Genomic DNA, 22,079 nt, shown 5'->3' with positions numbered 1-22,079 from the left:
GTCTTTATCATGGCTACACTCAAGTCACCTCTGTGGAGAAGGCTTCTCAATCCCATTTAAAACAGTACCCATCAAGTATCACTATTTGATACTATATCATAGACCTATTTGCTTGTCAGTCTCTCCTCCTCTGTTACACCTCTAATGTAAGCTCCAAGAGGGCAGAAACTTACTTGGTTTTGTGCTGTAGCCCCAGTACCTAGAATTATGACTGGCATATTGTGGGCCCTCAATGCTTGTTGAGTGAATGAAGATAACTTTCACTCCGTAGTGCTTTTGCACCCACCATGACCTCTGCCTGGCTTTCCCCTCACCCTTCTCTGCATGGTTAGCTTTGCATTCTTTTTTTTTGAGACAGAGTCTCACTCCGTCACCAGGTGCCAGGCTGGAGTGCAGTGGTGTGACCTCAGCTCACTGCAACCTCCGCCTCCCGGGTTCAAGCAATTCTCCTGCCTCAGCCTCTCTGGTAGCTGGGACTACAGTCGCGCGCCACCACACCCAGCTAATTTTTTTGTATTTTTAGTAAAGACGGGGTTTCACCATGTTGGCCAGGATGGTCTCAATCTCTTGACCTCGTGATCTGCCCGCCTCGGCCTCCCAAAGTGCTGGGATTACAGGCGTGAGCCACCGCGCCCGGCCCTAGCTTTGCATTCTTAAGATCTCAAATTAAATATCACCTCCTCAGATAAGCCATCCATAATTACCTTATTCTAAAGTAAGTTCTGACACTTATTTTTTAAATCAAAAATAAAGGCCGGCACAGTGGCTCACACCTGTAATCCCAGCACTTTGGGAGGCCAAGGCGGTGGATGATGAGGACAGGAATTTGAGACCAGCTTGGCCAACATGGTGAAACCCCATCTCTACTAAAAATACAAAGATTAGCCTGGCGTGGTGGTGGGTGCCTGTAATCCTAGCTACTTGGGAGGCTGAGGCAGGAGAATTGCTTGAACCTGAGAGGCAGAGGTTGCAGTCAGCCAAGATCACACCATTGCACTCCAGAAGCCTGGGTGACGAGAGTCAAACTCAGTCTAAAAAAGTCGGCCGGGCGCGGTGGCTCAAGCCTGTAATCCCAGCACTTTGGGAGGCCGAGGTGGGTGGATCACGAGGTCAAGAGATCGAGACCATCCTGGTCAACATGGTGAAACCCCGTCTCTACTAATACAAAAAATTAGCTGGGCACGGTGGCGCGTGCCTGTAATCCCAGCTACTCAGGAGGCTGAGGCAGGAGAATTGCCTGAACCCAGGAGGCGGAGGTTGCGGTGAGCCGAGATCGCGCCATTGCACTCCAGCCTGGGTATCAAGAGCGAAACTCCGCCTCAAAAAAAAAAAAAAAAAAAAAAAGTATACACACACACACACACACACACACACACATATACATATATGTATAAATACTATGTGCATAGAAAAATGGATTGGACCCCAATGATCATTAAGGGGTGAGGAAAATCAGAAAAGACTTTAACTTCCTGTATCACATATTTCTGTATTGCAAACTTTTTTTTTTTTTTTAGACTGAGTCTTGCTCTGTCGCCCAGGCTGGAGTGCAGTGGTGCGATCTTGGCTCACTACAACCTCCCCCTCTCATGTTCAAGCAATTCTTCTGCCTCCGCCTCCCAAGTAGCTGGGGCTACAGGTGCATGCCACCATGCCAGGCTAATTTTTGTATTTTTTTTTTTTTAGTAGAGACGGGGTTTCACCATATTGGTCAGGCTCGTCTAACTCCTGACCTCATGATCCACCTGCCTTCGCCTGCCTCAGCCTCCCAAAGCGCTGGGATTACACGTGTGAGCCACTGCGCCCTGCCAGTGTTTGTTTTATACATAGTTTGCTGGCTGGGTGCAAATGCCATGTAATCCCAGCACTTAAGGAAGCCAAGGTGGGCAGATTACTTGAGGCCAGGAGTTCAACACTACCCTGGCCATCATGGCGAAACCCCTTCTCTACTAAAGATACAAAAATTAGATGGGCGTGGTGGCACACACCTGTAATCCCAGCTGCTTAGGAGGTTGAGGCAGGAGAATCGCTTGAACCAGGAGGCAGAGGTTGCAGTGAGCTGAGATCATGCCACTGCACTGCAGCCTGGGCAACAGACCGAGACTCTGTTTCCCAAAAAAAAAAAGACACTAAGCAAATTTGGCTCAGCTCCCTGGAAACCAGGGCCAAAAGAAAAATATGATCAGTAATGAGATCCTTATTGCTTAAAAGATAAAAGTAAACCACTGATTAGGAGAAACACCTTTTCCAAGGGCTGAGATTTGAGAGAACTTATCCAAGAAGCTCATAAATACAGTAGTGCCCAATCAGCAGGCCTACAATAACTCACCTGCGTATACCCAGGTAACTCTTGGTCAGCTACAAATGGAAGTTCGGTAAAAGCAATTCCACAAGGGGCCAAATTTCTACAGCTGGGCCTCAGATCTGGCTAGATCCTACTTAAAACTGGCTACGTGGCCTAACACTTCAGCAAACTCCTAGAATATTGCAAACCTCAGCCTATTAAGAATTAACGATTAAGGCCAGGTGCGATGGCTCAAGCCTGTAATCCCAGCACTTTGGGAGGCTGAGGCGGGCAGATCACGAGGTCAAGAGATTGAGCCCATCCTGGCCAATATGGTTAAACCCCCGTCTCTACTAAAAATACAAAAAAATTAACTGGGCGTGGTGGCATACGCCTGTAGTCCCAGCTACCTGGCAGGCTGAGGCAGGAGAATTGCTTGAACCCGGGAGGCGGAGGTTGCAGTTAGCCGAGATCGCGCCACTGCACTCCAGCCTGGCGCCTGGCGACAGAGCGAGACTGTCTTAAAAAAAAGGAATTAACGATTATTAGCAAGAATTAGGAGACAAGAAGACACATCCATCTTAATGTCCAGGTAGGCTGGGTTACTTTATGCCTCTTTTACTGATGAAGAAACTGAGTCAGAGAGCCTTAAGTTACATAGGTAGAAAATGTCAGAGCCAGCCCTAACACCAGGTCTCAGCCATCCCTTACCTAATCATGCCTACCACACTTCAAAAGTCACCTCTGTGGAGAAGCCTTCTCAATCCCATTTAAAACAGTACCCATCAAGTATCACTATTTGATACTATATCACATACTCACCTATTTGCTTGTCAGTCTCTCCTCCTCTGCATCTCTGCGGGTGGTGGGCCACAGGACCAAGGAGGCTTAGAAGGTGCTGGCCTGCACACTTGGAGGGAGATGGTGAAGACGTGAGCTGGGCCCAGCGAGCAGGCACGTGCTTTCTCCAGAGGACCAGTTTAACGTCACGCCCCTCCACCCTACCTTCTTGTACCCAGGGTGGGAGGTAAGACTCCCGTTAAACAGATAAACAGATGGGGAAACACCACCCCAAAACATAACAATGATCTCGCAGTGTATACTTGACTTTGCTCATTTATTTACTGTTTTTTTTGTGGGGGGGGGGACACCCAGTTTCGGTCACCCAGTCTGAAGTGCAGTGGCGCATTCATGACTCCTTGCAGCCTCGATTTCCCGGCCTCAGGTGATCCTCCCACCTCAGCCTCGCGAGTAGCTAGGACTACAGGCGCATGCAATCACATCCGGCTAATTTTTGTATTTTTATTTTTATTTTTTTGTAGAGTCGAGGTTTCGCCACATTGCCCAAGCTGGTCTCCAACTCCTGGGCTCAAGCGATACGCCTCCCACAGTGCTGGGATTCCAAGCGCGAGCCACCGGGCCTAGCCTATTTACTTTTCTCACTAAGCCGAGGATCACGGTGGCCCCTCGGCTTGGCAGGAAGGCTGGGGTAGGGGAACGGTGAGAACAGGGGGTGGGCGATGACTCTGATGGAGGGAAAAGAAGAGAAAGTTGGGGCTTACTGCAGGGCAGGCTCCTTAGGCGAAGATGGGGAAGAGGAAGGAGGGAGGCCCAGGCTCTTCTTCCATCCCAAGTCCTCCACTTCCTAAGCTGCAAGAGGGGAAGAGGTACAGAACACCCAGAGGTGTCCTTGATTCCATCTTGCCCTCGCCCTTTCCCTACCGTCCAGCAATAAGGCAAGAGAAACCAGTGCAGGAAGGGGGCGGGCAGTCTTGGGAAAAGCCAAAAAGGCAGGTGAGCGGCGCGCCCAGCTCCCGCGCGCAGGTGAGGGCTCCCTTGGAGGGAAGGAGCAGCGCGCATATGCACGCGGGCCGGTCGCTAGGCTTTGCGGTGCCTTCACCTCAGGCCCTTGCTCTTCCTGGGGCGGCCGCGCTCCGCGGCTTCCTGACCTGGGCCGCTGTCGTCGCTATCGCCGCTGTCGCCGCTGTCGTGCCGGCGCCGCACGCGGCACTCCACGCGACGTTCGGGCTCGCGCACGCGCGGAGTCGCCTGAAGCAGGAACTGGCCGCGGCGCTGGGTGACGCGCACGTTGGCGCGCGGGTAGGTGCCATACGCGCGCCGCAGCTCCCGGCGCACGAAGTCTGGCAGCTGCAGAGGCGGGCCCCGCGCGCGCTCCACGCGTCCCCAGCGTAACTCGGTTTGCAGGCTGCTGCCCTCGGGCCACGGCGTCCAGCTTTCCGCCGCCGCCGCTGGCGCCTGTAGCGACAGTCCCGAGATTCCGGCTGCGGGGCAGCGGGGGCGCAGGGCCGCGGCGTAGGCCGGAGGGCAGGCCCACCAGGGCTGTGCGGCCTCGGGCGGCGCGGTGGGGCCGTAGAAGCGGTGGTATTCTCGCGGGGCCGCCCACTCGCCCGTGTGCAGGCTCCCGGGCCGGCTGCGGAAGCTATGGGCCTGGATGGGGGGCAGGAGCAGAGGGGAGGCCAGGTAGGCGCAGGTGAGCGACTGCGGCGACGGCCAGACGCCCTCCCTCGGCGACAGCCAGCTGTACGCGTACATGGTGGGTACCCCGGGCCGCTGCCGTTCTTACTGGGGGCTCCTCCGGATCCAGACCTGCGGTGGAGGGAGGGGGTGTGCAGACGGCGTTTCTACTTAACCACCTCCCGTCCCCGCGACCCGGTTCCCCAGGACGCCGGTTCATGGCTTTGGGGGAACTCATCCCAAATCCGACATTCAGCTCCCCACCTCGCCTTTTGTCCCAAGGTCGGGCAGAGCCCCAAGCTCCAGGCAGACAGTAAGGATCTAGAGCCTTTTCAAGCCCTCGGCCCGGCCTATTCTTCCCAGTAACTGCCCATTCACTTGCCTCCTTCAGTCTAGGGGAGCCGGCGGAATCCAGAGCGGACACTTTTTAGCTGTGTTGCTCCGCTCCATGCCCTTCCTCAGCCACTCCTCCTGGTTACCAAGCAAAAGGAAACACTTTGAACTGGCCAGGAGCCACCAGCCTCTATCTACACCTGGATGAGCTTGCCGGTCGGTCGTAGTGGCCCCAACCTAGAGGCAGAGGCCTGAGGTCAAGGATGTCCTCCCTACAGTATCACTGATGGCTTTCCAATCCAGTTAGCTCCCAGTCCCTACACACCAACCTCCCAGCGCCTGTAGGTGGATTAGGTTACTCTAACATTTAAGTGAAACTCCTGCACACCAGACACTAAATCGAGTTGCCTGAGAGCATCTAACTGCAAGTTGTATCAACCCGAGGAAAGGGGGTACTGATATTATCCTCGCTTTCCATAGCAAGAAGCTGCTTGCCTCAGAGTTGGTGTCCAGTGTATTCAGTGACTGGGGCTTATGTGGGTTAAATAACTCACCCCAACTCACACAGCTGGCTATAGTAAGGGCAAAATTCAGCCCCGTGTCTATTTCAAGACTCATGCTCACAATGCTGGTCTTACTGCCCACCCATGCTGGGGCTTCTCACAGACTGTCTCAAAGTCCTCCCACTCTAGAATGTTACATAAGCACTTTAGATTTTTTTTTTTTGAGACGGAGTCTCACTCTGTTGCCTCGGCTGGAGTGCAGTGGTGCGACCTCGGCTCACTGCAACCTCCCAGGTTCAAACAATTCTCCCACTTTAGCCTCCTGAGTAGCTGGGATTACAGGCGCACTAAAAAAGTAGCACACCCGGCTAATTTTTGTATTTTTAGCAGAGATGGAGTTTCACCATGTTGGCCAGGCTGGTCCCAAACTCGTGACCTCCTTGGCCTCACAAAAGGCTGAGATGAGAGGCGCGATTCACGGCGCCTGGCCACTTTTAATTTTTTTCTTTTTCTTTTCTTTTTTCTTTCTTTCTTTTTTTTTTTTTGAGGTGGAGTCTCACTCTGTTGCCCAGGCTGGAGTGCAGTGGTGCGATCTCGGCTTACTGCAACCTCCACGTCCCGGGTTCAAGCGATTCTTCTGCCTCAGCCTCCCAAGTAGCTGAGACTACAGGTGTGCACCATCACACCCAGCTAGTTTTTGTATTTAGTAGAGACGAGGTTCTACCATATTGGCCAGGCTGGTCTTGAACCCCCAAACCGGGCTAATTTTCCACCATAATCCACTTGTCTTGGCCTCCCAAAGTGCTGGGATTACAGGCATGAGCCACTGCTTTAAATTCTTAATAGCTTACAGGCGTGAGCCACTGCTTTAAATTCTTAATAGCTTACAGGCATGAGCCACTGCTTTAAATTCTTAATAGCTTACAGGCATGAACCACTGCTTTAAATTCTTAATAGCTATGTGAAGTGCATAGTGATGCCATTCTCTTAAGGAACTAAAATCTCAGAGAAGTTAGACCACTGTCCGGGGTTCACACAGCCTGTAAGTACCACAGTGGGATTTGAACCCAGCCCAACTGATGTCAAAGCCCAGAAGCTATTTGAATGAAGCCAAGAAGATTGCTTCATCCAGATGGGGTGAGCCCTGTATGAAGCCAAGAAGATTGCTTCATCCAGATGAGGTGAGCCCTGTCTGAGTTCCAGTCCCTTCTGGTGTGGGTTACAACCCCTGCACCTCTTCCTTCTCCAGTGTGGAGAGTGGTAGTTATGGATGATTAAAAGTGAAACCCTCTCCCAGTTACAGACCGCCACATTGCCACACTTTCCTTCTCCGTCTCCTGTTGACTCAAGCAGCATCACCAGCAGCCCTGACAGAAAGGTTCTCCTGGGTTCTCAGTATCCCTCAAAACCCAGCCACCCTCTGGTGGTGGCCACCATTTGGTGACTCACCCTGGTGATGTCATGCTGTTTGTGACTGAGCCACTGCTCCAAGTCTAATTTGGGCCAGTCTTTTTGAGAGCAGGTGCTGGAGCTGGGCTGTGGATGGAGAAAAGTGGCCTGGTTAGGGTTTCATTTGGAATCTAACACTGTCATAGAACCCCAAGTTCAGGCTGGTGTACCTGATGTACAGGTAAGGCCAAACAGTAGGACACCAGTGCTTGGAGGTAGAGAAAGGTTTATTTGATTTGGCCAAAGTGAGAAGGCAGGGGAACAAATCTCTCAAATCCCTCTTAACAGAAAGAAGCAGCAGGGTGGCTTACATCTGTAATCCCAGCACTTTTGGAGCCTGAGGCATGTGGATCACTTGAGCTCAGGAGTTCAAGATCAGCCTGGGCAACATGGTGAAACCTTGTCTCTACAAAAAAAATAAATAACCAGGCATGGTGGCATGTGCCCGTAGTTGCAGCTACTTGGGGCACTGAGACAGAAGGATTGCTTGAGCCCAGGAGGTCAAGCCTTCAGTGAGCTGTGTTCACACCACTGCACTCCGGCCTGGGTTACAGAGTAAGAGCCTGTCTCAAAAAGCAGCAGGGAGTTTTATGCAACTAAGGAGTGAGGGAGGGGGCCTTTCAGGGAACACAGACTATGTTTCCTCGGTCTCAGATAACCCCTTGAGCCACCAGACTTCTGGGCATCAGCAGCTAGTCACAACGTCCTTCAAGGTGTTCATTCCTTCTGCAACTTTTTTTCCGTGACCCTGAAGTTATCTCTTCCTGCTTGCAAAGAAACAGCACATCAGCAGTTTATATTGTGGGAACAATGAATACTGGGCAAAAAATGAGTGGTTAGCATGTGCAAGCAAGCATGGGCCTGGTCAGAATTTTTTTTCTTTTTGACAAGATCTCATTCTGTTACCAGGCTGGAGTGTGGTGGCATGACCAGGGCTCACTGCAACCTCAACCTCCTGGGCTCAAGTGATCTTCCTACCTTGGCTTCCTGAGTAGCTGAGACCACAGGTGTGCACCACCACACCTGACTAATTTTTGCAATTTCTGTAGTGATGAGATCCCACTATGTTGCCAGGCTGGTCTTGAACTCCTGGGGTCAAGTGGTCATCCTGCCTTGGCATCCTGAAGTACTGGGATTATAGGCTTGAGCCACCACGCCTGGTCTGTGATCAGAATTTTCTTTTTTTTTGAGTCAGAGTTTTGCTCTTGTTGCCCAGGCTGGAGTGCAATGGCACAATCTCAGCTCATGGCAACCTCCACTTCCTGGTTCAAGCGATTCTCCTGCCTCAGCCTCTCAAGTAGCTGGGATTACAGGCATGCACCACCATGCCCGGCTAATTTTGTATTTTTAGTAGAGATGGGGTTTCACTAGGTTGGCCAGGCCGGCCTTGAACTCTTGACCTCGTGATCCACCCACCTCAGCCTCCCAAAGTTCTGGGATTACAGGCATGATCCACCATGCCTGGTCAGAATTTTCATTTTTTAGTCACTAAAAATGTTGGGGAGTACCCCATTCTCCATTATGTGATTAGTTCACATTGCATGCCTAAATGAAAACATCACATGTACCTTACAAATATATACAAAAAACTTTAAAAATCTAAGTATTGATTGCTGAGGAAAAAAATTAAAATGCTGGGGTGCTGAAATCTCAAGGGGCCCATTTCAACACTCCTTAGTGTGGGTAACCCCCTACATGGGCACCGAGGCAGGAGAACTGTGCAAACCGCAGGCTATTTCCTTTATATAATCCTTTATATATAATCATATGTTAGTTTATAGAATTAGTGCCTGAAGTATAACTTACTGCTTACATATATCTAGCTTATATAATCATACTTAGTACTTATATCTGGCATACTTAGTTCCATATACTCTTTCTATATAATCATATAGATGTTGTAGTTGGAGCTGTACTGACATGTTTAGTGCTGATTTATATAATCCTTCTATATAACCATATAGTAGTTTGTAGTAGGAGGAATGCCTAGAGCAGTCACAAAGCGGAAGTAGTACATGGGAAAACAGCCAGACCAGGACAAGAACCAAAGACCAGGCAGTGGCGTCCCTGCCTGAAAGGGCGTACACTGTATGGCAGGCTTGGAGCAAGATCCTTGTAGTACCTTGCATCTAGTTCCGGTGGAAGGTAGGCCTCAGGCCTGAGATTCCGCAAATAATTGAGGGAGAACCCCTCTGATGTGACTGGGTCACAGCGGCTGTAAACCTTGTCAGCCTTTTCTCGCGTCTGTGCTATCTCAGATCATCCTCCCATAAATGTGTTAGACAAGAGCACAAGTCTGTCAGCTCCCACTGCATTGACTTACAGTATCTTTCTATTAGAAATCCTTTGAAGTCTCCAGATAAGAAGTGTTGCGCACCACACCTGTTGCATACAGCCCACCTCCTTGCCTTGGTGACCTAATGGAGATGGACCCCTTTTCTGTACACTACCCTCTACTACTGCACGTGGCACAGCCCCCTACTGCGCATGGCCCACCTCTTTCCCCAGGTGACATAATGGGGTGGCCCCCTCGCTTGTTACTCACGTGATTGTGTATGCCCTATCACTAAGTTTATAGATGATGACCTCACTTACGACCCTTCCCCCTGCTTGTACCTAATAAATACAGACGCTTCTGGACGTGTGGGCGGGCCAGTCTCTGCTCATAGGTGGCATGGCCACCCCCAAGTCCAGCTGCTCTTCTTCAGTTCTTCAGTGTCCTGTCTCTTCTCAGATCCTGCTTCTCAGCACAGCGTAAGGGATACCCCACGACCCTTTGGGACCAACAGCCCCTTAGGAGCCTTGCCCTCTGTCTGCTCTAAGGACTGGTCCCAGAGTGAGAAAATTTTAGACAGTCCCCCAAAACATGTTCATAATGTCACCCCGGAAAACCTGCGAATATGTTATATTACATGACAAGGGAGAATTAAGTTTGCACGTGGCAGTAAGGTTGCTAATGAGCTGACCTTAGGATAAGGAGATGATCCTAGATTATCCGGTGGACCCAATGTAATCAGAAGGGTCTTTAAATGTGGAAGAGTCAGGTGGTGTGTGAAAGACTTGACCAGCTATTGCTGGCTTTGAATACAGAAGTGGGTCATGAGCCAGGGACTGCAGGAAGCCTCTGGGTGCTGCAAAAAGCAAGGAAATGGATTCTCCTCTGGAGCCTCCAAAAGGAGTTCAGTCCTGCCGACCCCAGACTTCTGTCCTCCAGGACTGTAAGAAAATAAATTTGTCTTGTTTTCAGCCCCAAGTGATTAGTTACAGCACCAGTAGGAAACTAATAAATCTCCCTGCTCCTGTTTATAACTTTGTCTCTATCCTAAAATCCCAGCACCTGGGAGTATTCACAGCTATCCATGGACTGACCTCACCCCAGCCGGGAGTTCAGTAGTGGACCCATGGCAGTGGCCAGGCTTTCCATCTCTTCTGGGTGGAGGCCAGGCTGTGAGTTTCTCAACATTTGTTCACTCTGATTCCAGTACCAGCCCCCAGTATTTTGGAGTCCCACACCTTATCTATTCTCAGTAAAGTGGTTCTGGTGGAGTGGAATCTATTCTATCCTTAGGTTTGGGTGATTTAGGGCTAAGCCTTTCAGCACAGTCATCCATCTGGCGATAGTGATTGACTTGGGCTAGCCCTGTGACGTGATATGGGCCAACGCAAGGCAAGCCTAGGACTTTATTTTCTTGTTGGGTGGAGGGAATTTTTTGCTTTTCGCAGGACAGAAATCGGAAAGGGTCCTGGACTTATGTTACACAGGCCATAAATTCCTTCTTTATTTAAGCTAGTTTGAATAGTCTTCTATTACGTGTATCATATTCCCCACCCTCCAGCACTTTGTTATGAAAATTTTTTTTTTTTTCTTTTCCTGAGACAGAGAGTCTCAGTCTGTCACCCAGGCTGGAGAGCAGTGGTGTGATCGTGGCTTACTGCAGCCTCAACCTCCTGGGCTCGAGCAATCCTCCCACCTCAGCCTTCTGAGTAGTTGGAACTACAGGTGTGCCTCACCACATCCCACAGATTTTTAATTTAATTAATTATTTTTTTTTTTTTTTTTTTTTTTTTTGAGATGGAGTTTCGCTTTTGTTACCCAGGCTGGAGTGTAATGGCGCGATCTCGGCTCACCGCAACCTCCGCCTCCTGGGTTCAGGCAATTCTCCTGCCTCAGCCTCCTGAGTAGCTGGGATTACAGGCACGCGCCACCATGCCCAGCTAATTTTTTGTATTTTTAGTAGAGACGGGGTTTCACCATGTTGACCAGGATGGTCTCGATCTCTTGACCTCGTGATCCACCCGCCTCGGCCTCCCAAAGTGCTGGGATTACAGGCGTGAGCCACCGCGCCCGGCCCTAATTAATTAATTTTTTTGAGACTGAGTCTTGCACTGTCACCCAGGCTGTAGTGCAGTGGCGCTATCTCAGCTCACTGCAATCTCCACCTCCTGGGTTCAAGCAATTCTCCTGCCTCAGCCTCCTGAGTATCTGGTACTATAGGCATGTGCTACCACATCCAGAAATTTTTTTTGTATTTTTAGTAGAGACATGGTTTCACCATGTTGGCCAGGATGATCTCGATCTCGTGACCTCGTGATCTGCCCACCTTGGCCTTCTATTTATTTTTTTTGAGATGGAGTCTCGCTCTGTTGCCCAGGCTGGAGTGCAATAGTGCAATCTTGGCTCACTGCAACCTCCGCCTCCTGGGTTCAAGTGATTCTCCTGCCTCAGCCTCCAGAGTAGCTGGGATTACAGGCACCTGCCACCACATCCAGCTAGTTTTTTTTGTATTTTTAGTAGAGACAGGGTTTCACCATGTTGGCCAGGCTGGCCTCGAACTCCTGACCTCAGGTGATCCACCTGCCTTGGCCTCCCAAAGTGTTGGGATTACAGGTGTGAGCCACCACACCCAGCCAATTTTTTTATTTTTAAAAATGTTTTGTAGTGATGGAGTCTCACTATTGTTTCCCAGGCTGGTGTCCAACTCCTGGGCTCAAGCGGTCCTCCTGCCTCAGCCTCCTAAAGTGCTGAGATTACAGGTGTGAGCCACTGCATCAGCCATGAAAAATTTCAATATATAGCAACCTGAGAAACCGTGGCTCAGGGACCTTGTGATCAGAAGCTCACTTGAGGGCAAAATGGAAGACAGATTAGAGAGCGAGGGGATGGAAGCCAGTCATGGAGGAGGTTCTCGTGTTAGTTCAGGAAAGCTGACAACCAAACAGCAGCAAGGGATGGAATAGAGAGATGGGAGTGGGATTCACCTGGACTTGATCCAAGACGGTGGTTTTGATGAAGTGAAGCAGGTAGGATGGAGGGTGGATGCTGGATGCACATGTTTCTGGCTTGGCCACCTGGATGGGCAGTTGAGGCAGTCCTGGAGGTAGAAAACGCTGGAGGGAGATTGGAAGTTTAAGGAATGTTGAGTTCAGGTGGGCCATTCTGGACATTCTGTTCAGGCTGGACATGGGAGGTGTGGAAGTAGTCATGAAGGAAAAGGTAGAAGGCGAAATTACTGTAACAGCTGATGGAGACGACCTGAGCTTGTCTCTACCTGGTTCCTATCACACTCTTGACATCATGGCTGCTGGCTTTTTGGGACCCCACTCACGCCTCTTGTGGGTACCAATCTTGTTTTTGAAATCCCCTTTACTCTATAGCCTGTGGCCTGGAATGGACTAAAAGTTTGAGTGAATATATGAGTATTAAAGATGGAAATGTGGAGCACCCTCCCTTTACTTTTAGAGGCTCTGGGAGAAAGTGCCAAAGTGAAGGGGACTGAGGAGAAATTAGTAGATCAGAAGAGAACATGACGGAACCTAGATCAGAGAGGCGGGAAGTGAAGGGAGGAGAGAATTTAAAAGACAGAGTGCGCATAATCTATCTGTCCCATGGTCCGGGGACTCCAGTATGGCTCAAGGAGTTAGGCAGGTGATACGGCCCTGTCCTGGTGCTGACATAAAAGGTAACTGGCTACATTGTCTCTATAATCAGAGGGCTGAGGGGCCTCAGTGTAACTGTGGGGCATTAAGTGCAACGTGAGGGACCAAAGGTCTTTTCTACTAGGTCACATCCAGCTCTGGCCCCTGTCAGCTTTCCCTATTTCCATTTCCCCGCTGAACACCCAGTGAGGGCTAAGTAAAGACTTGGAGTTTGCTTTGAAATACAGGCACATGCGGCCAGGCGTGGTGGCTCATGCCTGTAATCCCACACTTTGGGAGGCCGAGGCAAGTGGATCACGAGGTCAGGAGTTTGAGACCAGCCTGGCCAAGATGGTGAAACCACGTCTCTACTGAAAATACAAAAATTAGCTGGGTGTAGTGGCACGCGCCTGTAATCCCAGCTACTTGGGAAGCTGAGGCAGGAGAATTGCTTGAACCCGGGAGGCGGTGGTTGCAGTGAGCTGAGATTGCACCATTGCACTCCAGCCTGGGTGGCAGAGTGAGACTTCATCTCAAAAAAAAATAAAAAAGAAGGAAGAAAGGAAGGAAGGAAAGAAGGAGGGGAGGGAGGGAAGGAAAGAACGACTAAAGAAAGGAAGGAAAGAAAGAAAGAAAGGCAGGCACATGCTGGCCAGAGATAGAAAGGCAGGGAAACTCTTTTAGCAAATGTATGGAGGTCCCAGTGTGCCTACCGGACTCCAGGCTGAATACTGAGTTTTCTGTTCTCACAGCCAGGTAAGCACAGATGGAGGTAACAGGTGAGGAGAGGGGCAAAATGACCACCTGTCTTCTAGTCACAAGGCTTTCTGGATCAGGAGGGATTTCAGAAATTGTCTAAATCTAGAAGAGATGGGTGTGGGGTGGGGTGGGGGGTGGCTTGGGTGACATGGGAAGTGTGAAGAGTGTCTGAAGGAGAGAGATTGGGAAGGAGGGACAGGTGAGTGGGAGATGGATTCTTGGGGCAAGGTTTATGGCATCCCTAGGGGCTCCCCAGGAACTGGTTGAATAGGCTCTAGCCCCTGGGCATCAGGCCTTTACATTGGACCATTTGCTGTGGTTGTTAGGAGGAGGAGGACAATATTCCTGTTGCAGGCAGTTAGCTTACAACCATCAATGAAGTTCATAAAGATGAGCAGAGCAGTTCACAAAGCTCCTATACCCTTGTTTCTCATTTAATGCCTGCAAAATCCCTGTAAAACATACAACAGGCTCACAAAAGGAGGGTCCCAGCTAAGAGCAGTGGCTCACACTTATCATTCCAGCACTTTGGGAGGCTGAAACAGGAGGGTCCCTTGAGCCCTGGTTCAAGACCAGTCTGGATAACATAGTGAGACTCCATCTCTACAAATAATTTTAAAAATTAGCCAGGCATGGTGGCATGAACCAGTGATCCCAGCAACTTGGGAGGCTGAGCCAGGGAGGTGGAGGTTGCAGTGAGCTGAGATCATGCCACACCACTACACTCTGACCTGAGCAACAGAGCAAGACCGTGTTTCAAATAATGATAAAGGAGTCCCTTAGCAAGGAAGTGGTGGAGCTAGGAGATGAGTTCCAGGTCCTACAGAAGCCAAAGGCCACAGGCTCTTTGCCCTGTGTCCCAAGGTAGGGGAATCAGGCAAAGCTGGAATGTGTGCTGTCTGGTTGCCCAAAAACGTATCCAGGCTTACAGCCCAGTTGGGAGAAATCATAAAACATCCTCCACAGCCTACATTGACCAAAACAAAACTTGATTTTGAGGGATTGTGCAAGAGTGGGAAGAGGAAAGACTGTTGTGGGAGTCAGGATAGCCAGGTTCCACCTCAACTGGGTCCTTATGTGGGGATCGCTCTAGCATAGAGACCCCTAAGTGTCCCCACCATAATGGAGTTTGAGCCCAGACACATTTCTCCCCCCCTGGAGGCAGTTGAGCTAAGGGGAAGAAAGAATTGAAAGAAGCTTGAGTTTGCAGAAGTTTATCTCTGGTCCACTGACCTAAGGACTGGGTGAAGGCTGTGTGGTTTTACTAGGATTGAAGTACCTGCTCTGGGCTAGTTTTATAACTTTGTTTACCCTCTATTGATGGGTCCCATGCTTGTTCCTGTGACTGCTATTTGCAAAGTTAATAGGTCTATTGCCTCTCTGGTGCCTTGCATAGATCATTAACATTTTAACTATAGGTTTCCCCACCCTGATAATGAGACCCATCTGCATGACTTGATTGTACCCAATTGTGCGTTTTCCACTGCCTAAGCTTGTAGCCCAATGGCTTTCTCTTCCCTTTCATAAGATAATGGCATCTGTTCCGGTAAATGAGATGGGACAAAGAATGCTCATGTAAATGAGGTGGGGCAAAGAATGTTCCTGTAAATGAGGTAGGACAAAGATATATACTAACTATGTGCACAATAAAGTTGCTGTTTTAGGCATTGCTAAATTGGGCAATTGCCTAGCCAGCCCTCCAGACTCCAGCTTTCTGTCTCTCTTTTCTTCCGGGCACTCTCTCTTCCAGGTATTGGGACCCTCTTGCAGGTCAAGAGACCCCGGCAGACGTGCCGTTCTCACAGACCCCAACACTCTTGCCTCTTGTGTGTTATTGAATCTCTCTGAACCACAGTTTTCTCACGTATAAAATGGGGATAGAAGCGCCTAACTCCTAGGAATGATGTGTGGACTCAACAAGAGAATGCACTGTTGTTCTGAATGCAGTACAGGGCACATAGCAAGCGCTCAGTATTCCTTGTGTGTTGTACTGGCCCCAGCATAGAAAGTCAACACCAAGACAAAAGTATGCCAAATTGCAGGGTCTTTATTGCCGGTGGCCACGGAGGACTCGCGTCTCTCCAACCTGTGGCCCCGAAAGGAGGGTGTCAAGACCTTTTATACCCGTAAAACCACCTCGGGAGTGAGAGTGAGGGGCAGGGGTGGGGGTGAGGGGCATCAGAGGTTCTGAGGGCTAGTGGATTTTGTAAATCACCTGCCTGGCGGAGATGAGGATGAGGGACTCCAGACATTCCAGTGGATTCCTGGGCGAAGATGAGGGTGAGGGGCTCCGGACATTCCAAGGGCCAGGGGACTTGACATTCTGATTGTTACTTAAGTGGTTCACAAAAGTCAAGATAAGCATTTGTTTACACGTTGTCTGGGTAGGGTGGAAATCACAGACCTTAATTACTTATTACAAGTCGCAGGGGCCAAGATGACATGGGTTTGGACTGCTTGCCTGTCACAGGGTTACAGAGAGCAGTTTCAAGAGAAAGCCGAGGTATGGTTGAGGTATGCAGTTTTATGAGGCTTTTACCATATCACATGTGTTTTATTATTACCGTTGTTAATAAAATGAGGTTGGGCTGCATAGTTGCTCATTCAGGCCCTGGTTGCTGTGGCTAGAGCCCTGCTGCCCACAGCTTAAGCTGGGCCTGTCCACCCTTGAAGGGCTCATGATGCAGCATCAGGGAGTCCCGGGTCGTGCCTCTGCCACCTCCAAGTCGGCAGCAGCAGTGCATCCGCTCAGACCACAAGGCTGGAGTGTGCTGACTTCTGCTCTCCCAACGAGTACTAGGCTAGGAGACGAAGGAAGGTGAGCGCTTAAAAAGAAAAAACGTGTTAGTTTGAACAGAAATGACATTAAGCTATCGTGGAGGTAAAGGAGAGGGGTTGAGCCGATCAGGAATCCAGGCAACCTGGCCCTATTTGCCAGTGTCCACTTTCTCCTTTTGGTCGCTAAGGGCAAGCACCCGTGACAAACATGGCGGCGGCAGCCTCAGGCGCGGTCACCTGCCAGAGCTGCGGTCCCAGGGCCCTCGCGGGGCCAATCGCTGGGCCCCGGCGAAGGGAGAAGCTGGGGAAGCCCTAGAAGCACGCGCAGGCGCACCGGCTCGCACCTGGCTCCCGCCAGACGCGGGATTAGGATTCGCCTACTACAATTGCGGTGAGAGGCTGGCTAGGGGCCGGGGCGCGCGGGCTGGAGAGGGCTGGGCTGGGGCAGATCTGGCACAAACGACAGGCCGAAGCGAGAGGGGAATGCTTTGCGCTCTGGAAGTCATGGGGTTTGTCTGCGGGGGTTTTTGGGGTGATCATATTGTGGATTGGGAGAGTTCTGTGGTCGGGGCGGAAGAAGCGGGGTTCAAGCGGGCAAGGGTGGAATCCTCCCAGAAGGGCTCTCCGGGGGCGTGAAGAAAGGGATGCAATGGATCAGATAGCTCCCTGGCGGTCTGGGATCGAGGAATGCACTGGTCAGGCCGGGATCCGTTCCATTAGCATAAAGGCATTTAACCCTGGCGGCACTTAAGGAGCTTTAAAAAAAAAACACCGATGCTGGGCCCGCCCCGAGAGATTCTGACTTAACTGTTCTAGGTGAGGCCTGGGCCTCGGTATTATTGCACAGCTCCGCAGGTGATTTTAACGTGCAGGCGGTGGGGAGTATGTGTTTCAGCACCAGCTATTGAGTGAAAGCTCCTGGGTTGATCCCAAACTCCTCAGTGGCTTGGGAGGGGCAGGTGGTCCTGAGGTGAAGCTGTCGCTGCTCTAGGGACCTGAGGGGAAGCGGGAGGGAGAAGTCTCCATCTCAACAAGTTGAAAGCTCATTTCCAGCCGAAGAGGAGGATGGACCCCCATCCCCCAACCCTGCGGCTAGACCCTACTGTTCGGAGACTGGGCAGGGAGACAAGACCCTGAGAGTAAAGCAGGAAGCACAGCAGACAATTCAGAGGTCAGCTACTTGTTAAGAAAAGGGCACATTGGGTAGTATACCTTTAATGTTCGTTTGGTATTCCTGAGGACAGGCAGAGAATGGAATTGTTTTCTCTGCTTCACAGATGTGGGAACAGACTCAGAGAGTAAGTTAAGGAAAATATTCACACCTGACCCAGGGCTCCAGACTCCAAATTATGCCTATTCGTAGCTTTTCCCTCTGCACTAATGCCTCTTGTACAGTCTGATGTCCCTCGCTCCAGGGGCCCAGTCTGGTATTCTTGGTTTCCTCCACTAAATTCGTCAGCCTCCCCAACCCACCATAGGTTGGTTCAGAAATCAAGGAGATGCTGCTGTTTCCATCCCTTTCTAGTCTTACCTCCCAGGGGCCTGATAGGGTGGAGGGGAAGAGTTTTGACATCTGCCAGAGGGCTCCTTCCAAACAGATCTGATTCTGTCACTTTCCCACCCCCAGTGCCCCACTTGTCCTCAGCATAGAATCTTGTGCAAGGTTTACAAAACCCTTCCTGATGGGCCCCTTTCTCCCGCGCTGCTCTGAGCTCTCTTCCCAGATTGTTTCTGTGTCTCTTGGCACAGTGCTGTGCACCCGGCGAAAGCTTAATAAATGTTCCTCTGTTATGATCACTATTCTTCTTTGTATCTGTTGTCTTGCTTTCGTGTCTTACTCGGAGAGGCACATCAAGCCTCCCAGGCTGCCCCTTCTCTCTGACTCCCATAGTCAAGCAGAACACAGAGCTAGGGGCACAGTGGGGTCTGGGGATGACAGTTTTCCTGTGACTGCTGCTACTGTTCCCTAGGGCTGAGGATGCTCATATTGACCTTTTAGGGGCAAATCGACCCAGCAGGGATTGACTGAATACCTACTGCATGGTGAGGGAGCCTGGTGGAGGCAAAGGGCAGGGATCAAGGGTGGGACTAACCCAGCCCTGCTTTTAAGAAGCCTGTGGGCTGGAGGAGGAACAGGGAGGCATATGGATGGCTGATAAGAAGGACTCAGGGCCTGAAAACGGGAGAGAACATCTGATTGGGTGTTCTTGGGAAAACCGTGACACTGGACAAGCAGGATTTGATAAGATGGGGAGGAATGTGGGGGCATAATGAAGTGAGAATGCTGTGGTTTTAGTCAAAACCTGTTTTGAATCTTCACTCCAGCACCTTCTAACTCTGTGACTTGGGCCAGTGATTTAATCTTCAGAGCCTTGGTTTCTTCATGTATAAAATGTGAATGGAGATAGTAACAGAGCTGTAAGGGGTCATAATATGGATGCAAAAGCTAAGCATACCTTGTATGGCTACAATTGTGGTGAGAGGCTGGTCAGAGGCCGAGGGTGCTTGCAGCCAGGAGAGGGCTGGGCTAGGCTGATCTGGCACAAATGACAGGCCCACAGGGGAGGAATAGTAGATAGTTATCCTAGGGTATCTTAGATGGCAGGAACAGCATGAACAAAAGTGTAGAGGTGGCATTTAAAAAGGAATTTGAGGCCGAGTGCAGTGTCTCACGCCTGTAATCCCAGCACTTTGGGAGGTTGAGGCGGGTGAATCACAAGGTCAGGTGTTCGAGACCAGTCTGCTCAACATGGTGAAACCCCCGTCTCTACTAAAAATATAAAAAATTAGCTGGGCATAGTGGTAAGCGCCTGTAGTCCCAGCTACTCAGAAGGCTGAGTCAGGAGAATCACTTGAACCTGGGAGGCGGAGGTTGCAGTGAGCCGAGATATTGCCACTGCACTCCAGCCCTGGCAATAGAATGAGACTCAGTCTCAAAAAAAAAAAAAAGGGAATTTGAGGGATGGCAGACAAGAGGGACTAGGGTATTTCAGGTGGCAAAAGGCATAAATATTGGTTGCTGGAAAGACAATTTCAGTCATGGATGTGGCAGAGAGGTCAATGATTTTTACTTTTGATTGATGTTGCCCCAGCTGGTCTCTAACTCCTGGCCTCAAGTGATCCTTCTGCCTTGGCCTTCCAAAGTGCTAAAATTATAGGCATAAGCCACCGCACCCTGCCTAATGATTGATCTTTAAAGATCCTGAAACTGCATGCTGGCTCATACGTGTAATTCCAACATTTCAGAAGGTCAAGGTAGGCAGATCGCTTGAGGTCAGGAGTTGCCAGCCTGGCCAACATGGCAAAACCCGACAAAAAATACAAAAATTAGCCAGGTATGGTGGCACATGCCTGTGATCCAAGCTACTCAGGAAGCTGAGGGAGAAAAATTTCTTGAACCTGGCAGGTGGAGGTTGCAGTGAACCAAGATCCTACCACTGCACTGTAGCCTGGGTGACAGAGTGAGACTCCATCTAAAAATAAAAATAAAAACAAACAAACAAACAAACATTATGAAACCAAACTTCAGAGACATGGAAGTAAAATAGCTACTGTGGGCCAGGCGTGGTGGCTCACGCCTGTAATCTCAGCACATTTGGAGGCTGATGCAGGCAGATCACTTAAGGTCAGTAATTCGAGACCAGCCTGGCCAATATGGTGAAACCCTGTCTCTACTAAAAATACGAAAATTGGCTGGACATGGTGACTCACACCTGTAATCCCAGCACTTTGGGAGGCCGAGGCAGGCAGATCACGAGGTCAAGAGATTGAAATCATCCTGGCTAACACAGTGAAACCCCATCTCTACTAAAAATACAAAAAATTAGCCGAGTGTGGTGGCACATTCCTGTAGTCCCAGGTACTCTGGAGGCTGAGGCAGGAGAATCACTTGAACCCGGGAAACGGAGGTTGTGGTGAGTTGAGATTGCACCACTGCACTTCAGCCTGGGTGACAGAGCAAGACTCTGTTTAAAAAAAAAACAAAAAACAAACAACAAAATTAGCCAGATGTGGTGGCAGGCACCTGTAATTTCAGTTACTCGGGAGACTGAGGAAGGAGAATCACTTGAACCAGGGAAGCAGAGGTTGCAGTGAGCCGAGATTGAGCCACTGCACTCCAGCATGGGCAACAGAGCGAGACTCCATCTTAAAAAAAATAGCTTCTCTATATTGAGGGTCTTCTATGTAGCAGGCCCTTGGTGCTTTATATTCCTTTTGCATTTCAGCCCACAGCCACCTTAGAGGTTGACATTAACATCCCCACTTTGTGGGCGGGGAGACTGAGGATCAGGGAGAGGGAGTGGCTGGCTCAAGGCCACCAGCTGATACCATGAGGGTAGGTCTTGGAAGGTGCCAAGGAGGTGGGTGGAGCTGGTTGCAGGTTACAGGATTTCTCACCAGCTTATGCAAGGAGGCTGGTACAGGCTCCAAGCTGTTCTTCCCTGGGAGCGGTGGGGCTGCTGTTCTCTGCTGAGGCGGATTGAGGGTGGGGAGGGCAAGTGGGGGAAGGCTCTTTCTTGATGGAGGAGTGGAATCTGGAAGAGAAACCACGAAAAGAGTAACCCTGCACACTCCTCCCTCAGCTTCCTTTCCAGGGTGGCTGTTCACCTGGACAAGTTGTTTTGCCTCCAGCACAGGTTGAGATGGAGACTCGCTCTGTCGCCAGGACTGGAGTGCAGTGGCGTGATCTGGGCTCGCTGTAACCTCCGCCTCCCGGATTCAAGCAATTCTCTTGCCTCAGCCTCCCAAGTAGCTGGGATTACAGGCATGTGCCACCACGCTGGCTAATTTTTGCATTTTTAGTAGAGATGGGGCTTTGCCATATTGGCCAGGCTGGTCTCAAATTCCTGGCTTCAAGTGATCTGCCCACCTTGGCCTCCCCAAGTGCTGGGATTACAGGTGTGAGCCTCCTCACCCAGCCCCACTTATGTCTTTTTTCCATGTTACTCAGAAAAGCAGTGCCGAGGGAATGTAGGATGTTGGATGTGTTCATTATCTTGTTTGTGGTGATGATGTCACAGGTACATGCATATGGTGAAACTTATCAGACTGCATGCTTTGAAAACATGAAGTTTAGTGTTTGTCAATTAGATCTGAATAAAGCTTTGAGGAAAAACAGAAATGCATTTTCTTCAGGGGCCTCAAGGGCTCCAGGGAAAGGCCATCCTCCTGTCTTGGGGCAAAGTAGGATTACTATGGCCCATGGGTGTGGTGGGTGTGGTGGTAGGGGACTCATGGGCTTAGAGAGCTTCTTTTTGCTCTTCTTGCCCAGGCTGGAGTGCAATAGAGTGATCTCAGCTCACCTCAACCTCTGCCTCCTGGGTTCAAGCAATTCTCCTGCCTCAGCTTCCCCAGTAGTTGGGATTACAGGCATGTGCCACCCCACTGTGCCCTGCCAAGTCTCAGGGTTTTTTTTTTTTTTGAGACGGAGTTTCGCTCTTGTTACCCAGGCTGGAGTGCAATGGCGCGATCTTGGCTCACCGCAACCTCCGCCTTCTGGGTTCAGGCAATTCTCCTGCCTCAGCCTCCGTCTCAGGGTTTTTATAAGCACAGGATGGGGGCTTGGTGGGCCAGGGTGGTCT

At 50.3% G+C, this 22,079-nt stretch overlaps 1 protein-coding gene across 1 annotated transcript; it reads right to left on the bottom strand.

Annotated features, from left to right (window-relative positions):
* Window positions 1-3,861: 3,861 nt before the first annotated feature.
* CUNH10orf95 (chromosome unknown C10orf95 homolog) lies at window positions 3,862-4,882 on the bottom strand. The gene is made up of 2 exons (XM_064373629.1): window positions 4,185-4,882; window positions 3,862-3,934 (listed from the first exon to the last, which is right to left on the bottom strand). Exons 1-2 carry the CDS (start codon window positions 4,835-4,837, stop codon window positions 3,862-3,864), a joined length of 726 nt encoding a protein of 241 aa, XP_064229699.1. The 5' UTR covers window positions 4,838-4,882.
* Window positions 4,883-22,079: the final 17,197 nt, after the last annotated feature.

Source organism: Aotus nancymaae, unplaced genomic scaffold (assembly GCF_030222135.1).
Source record: "Aotus nancymaae isolate 86718 unplaced genomic scaffold, 86718_ANA_hifiasm-v0.15.2.pri h1tg000010l, whole genome shotgun sequence".
Taxonomy (NCBI): Eukaryota; Metazoa; Chordata; class Mammalia; order Primates; family Aotidae; genus Aotus; species Aotus nancymaae.
Note: the sequence above shows the minus strand (reverse complement) of the source record. Positions and strands in the feature narration are given on the sequence as shown.

Bases quoted from the DNA above. Each gene is read 5' to 3' on its own strand.
- CUNH10orf95 (XM_064373629.1), bottom strand. From the start codon at position 4,837: ATGTACGCGTACAGCTGGCTGTCGCCGAGGGAGGGCGTCTGGCCGTCG. The intron at 3,935-4,184 runs GTGAAGGCACCG...CCCCTCTTGCAG, and splicing joins AGGAAGAGCAAGGGCCTGAG to CTTAGGAAGTGGAGGACTTG.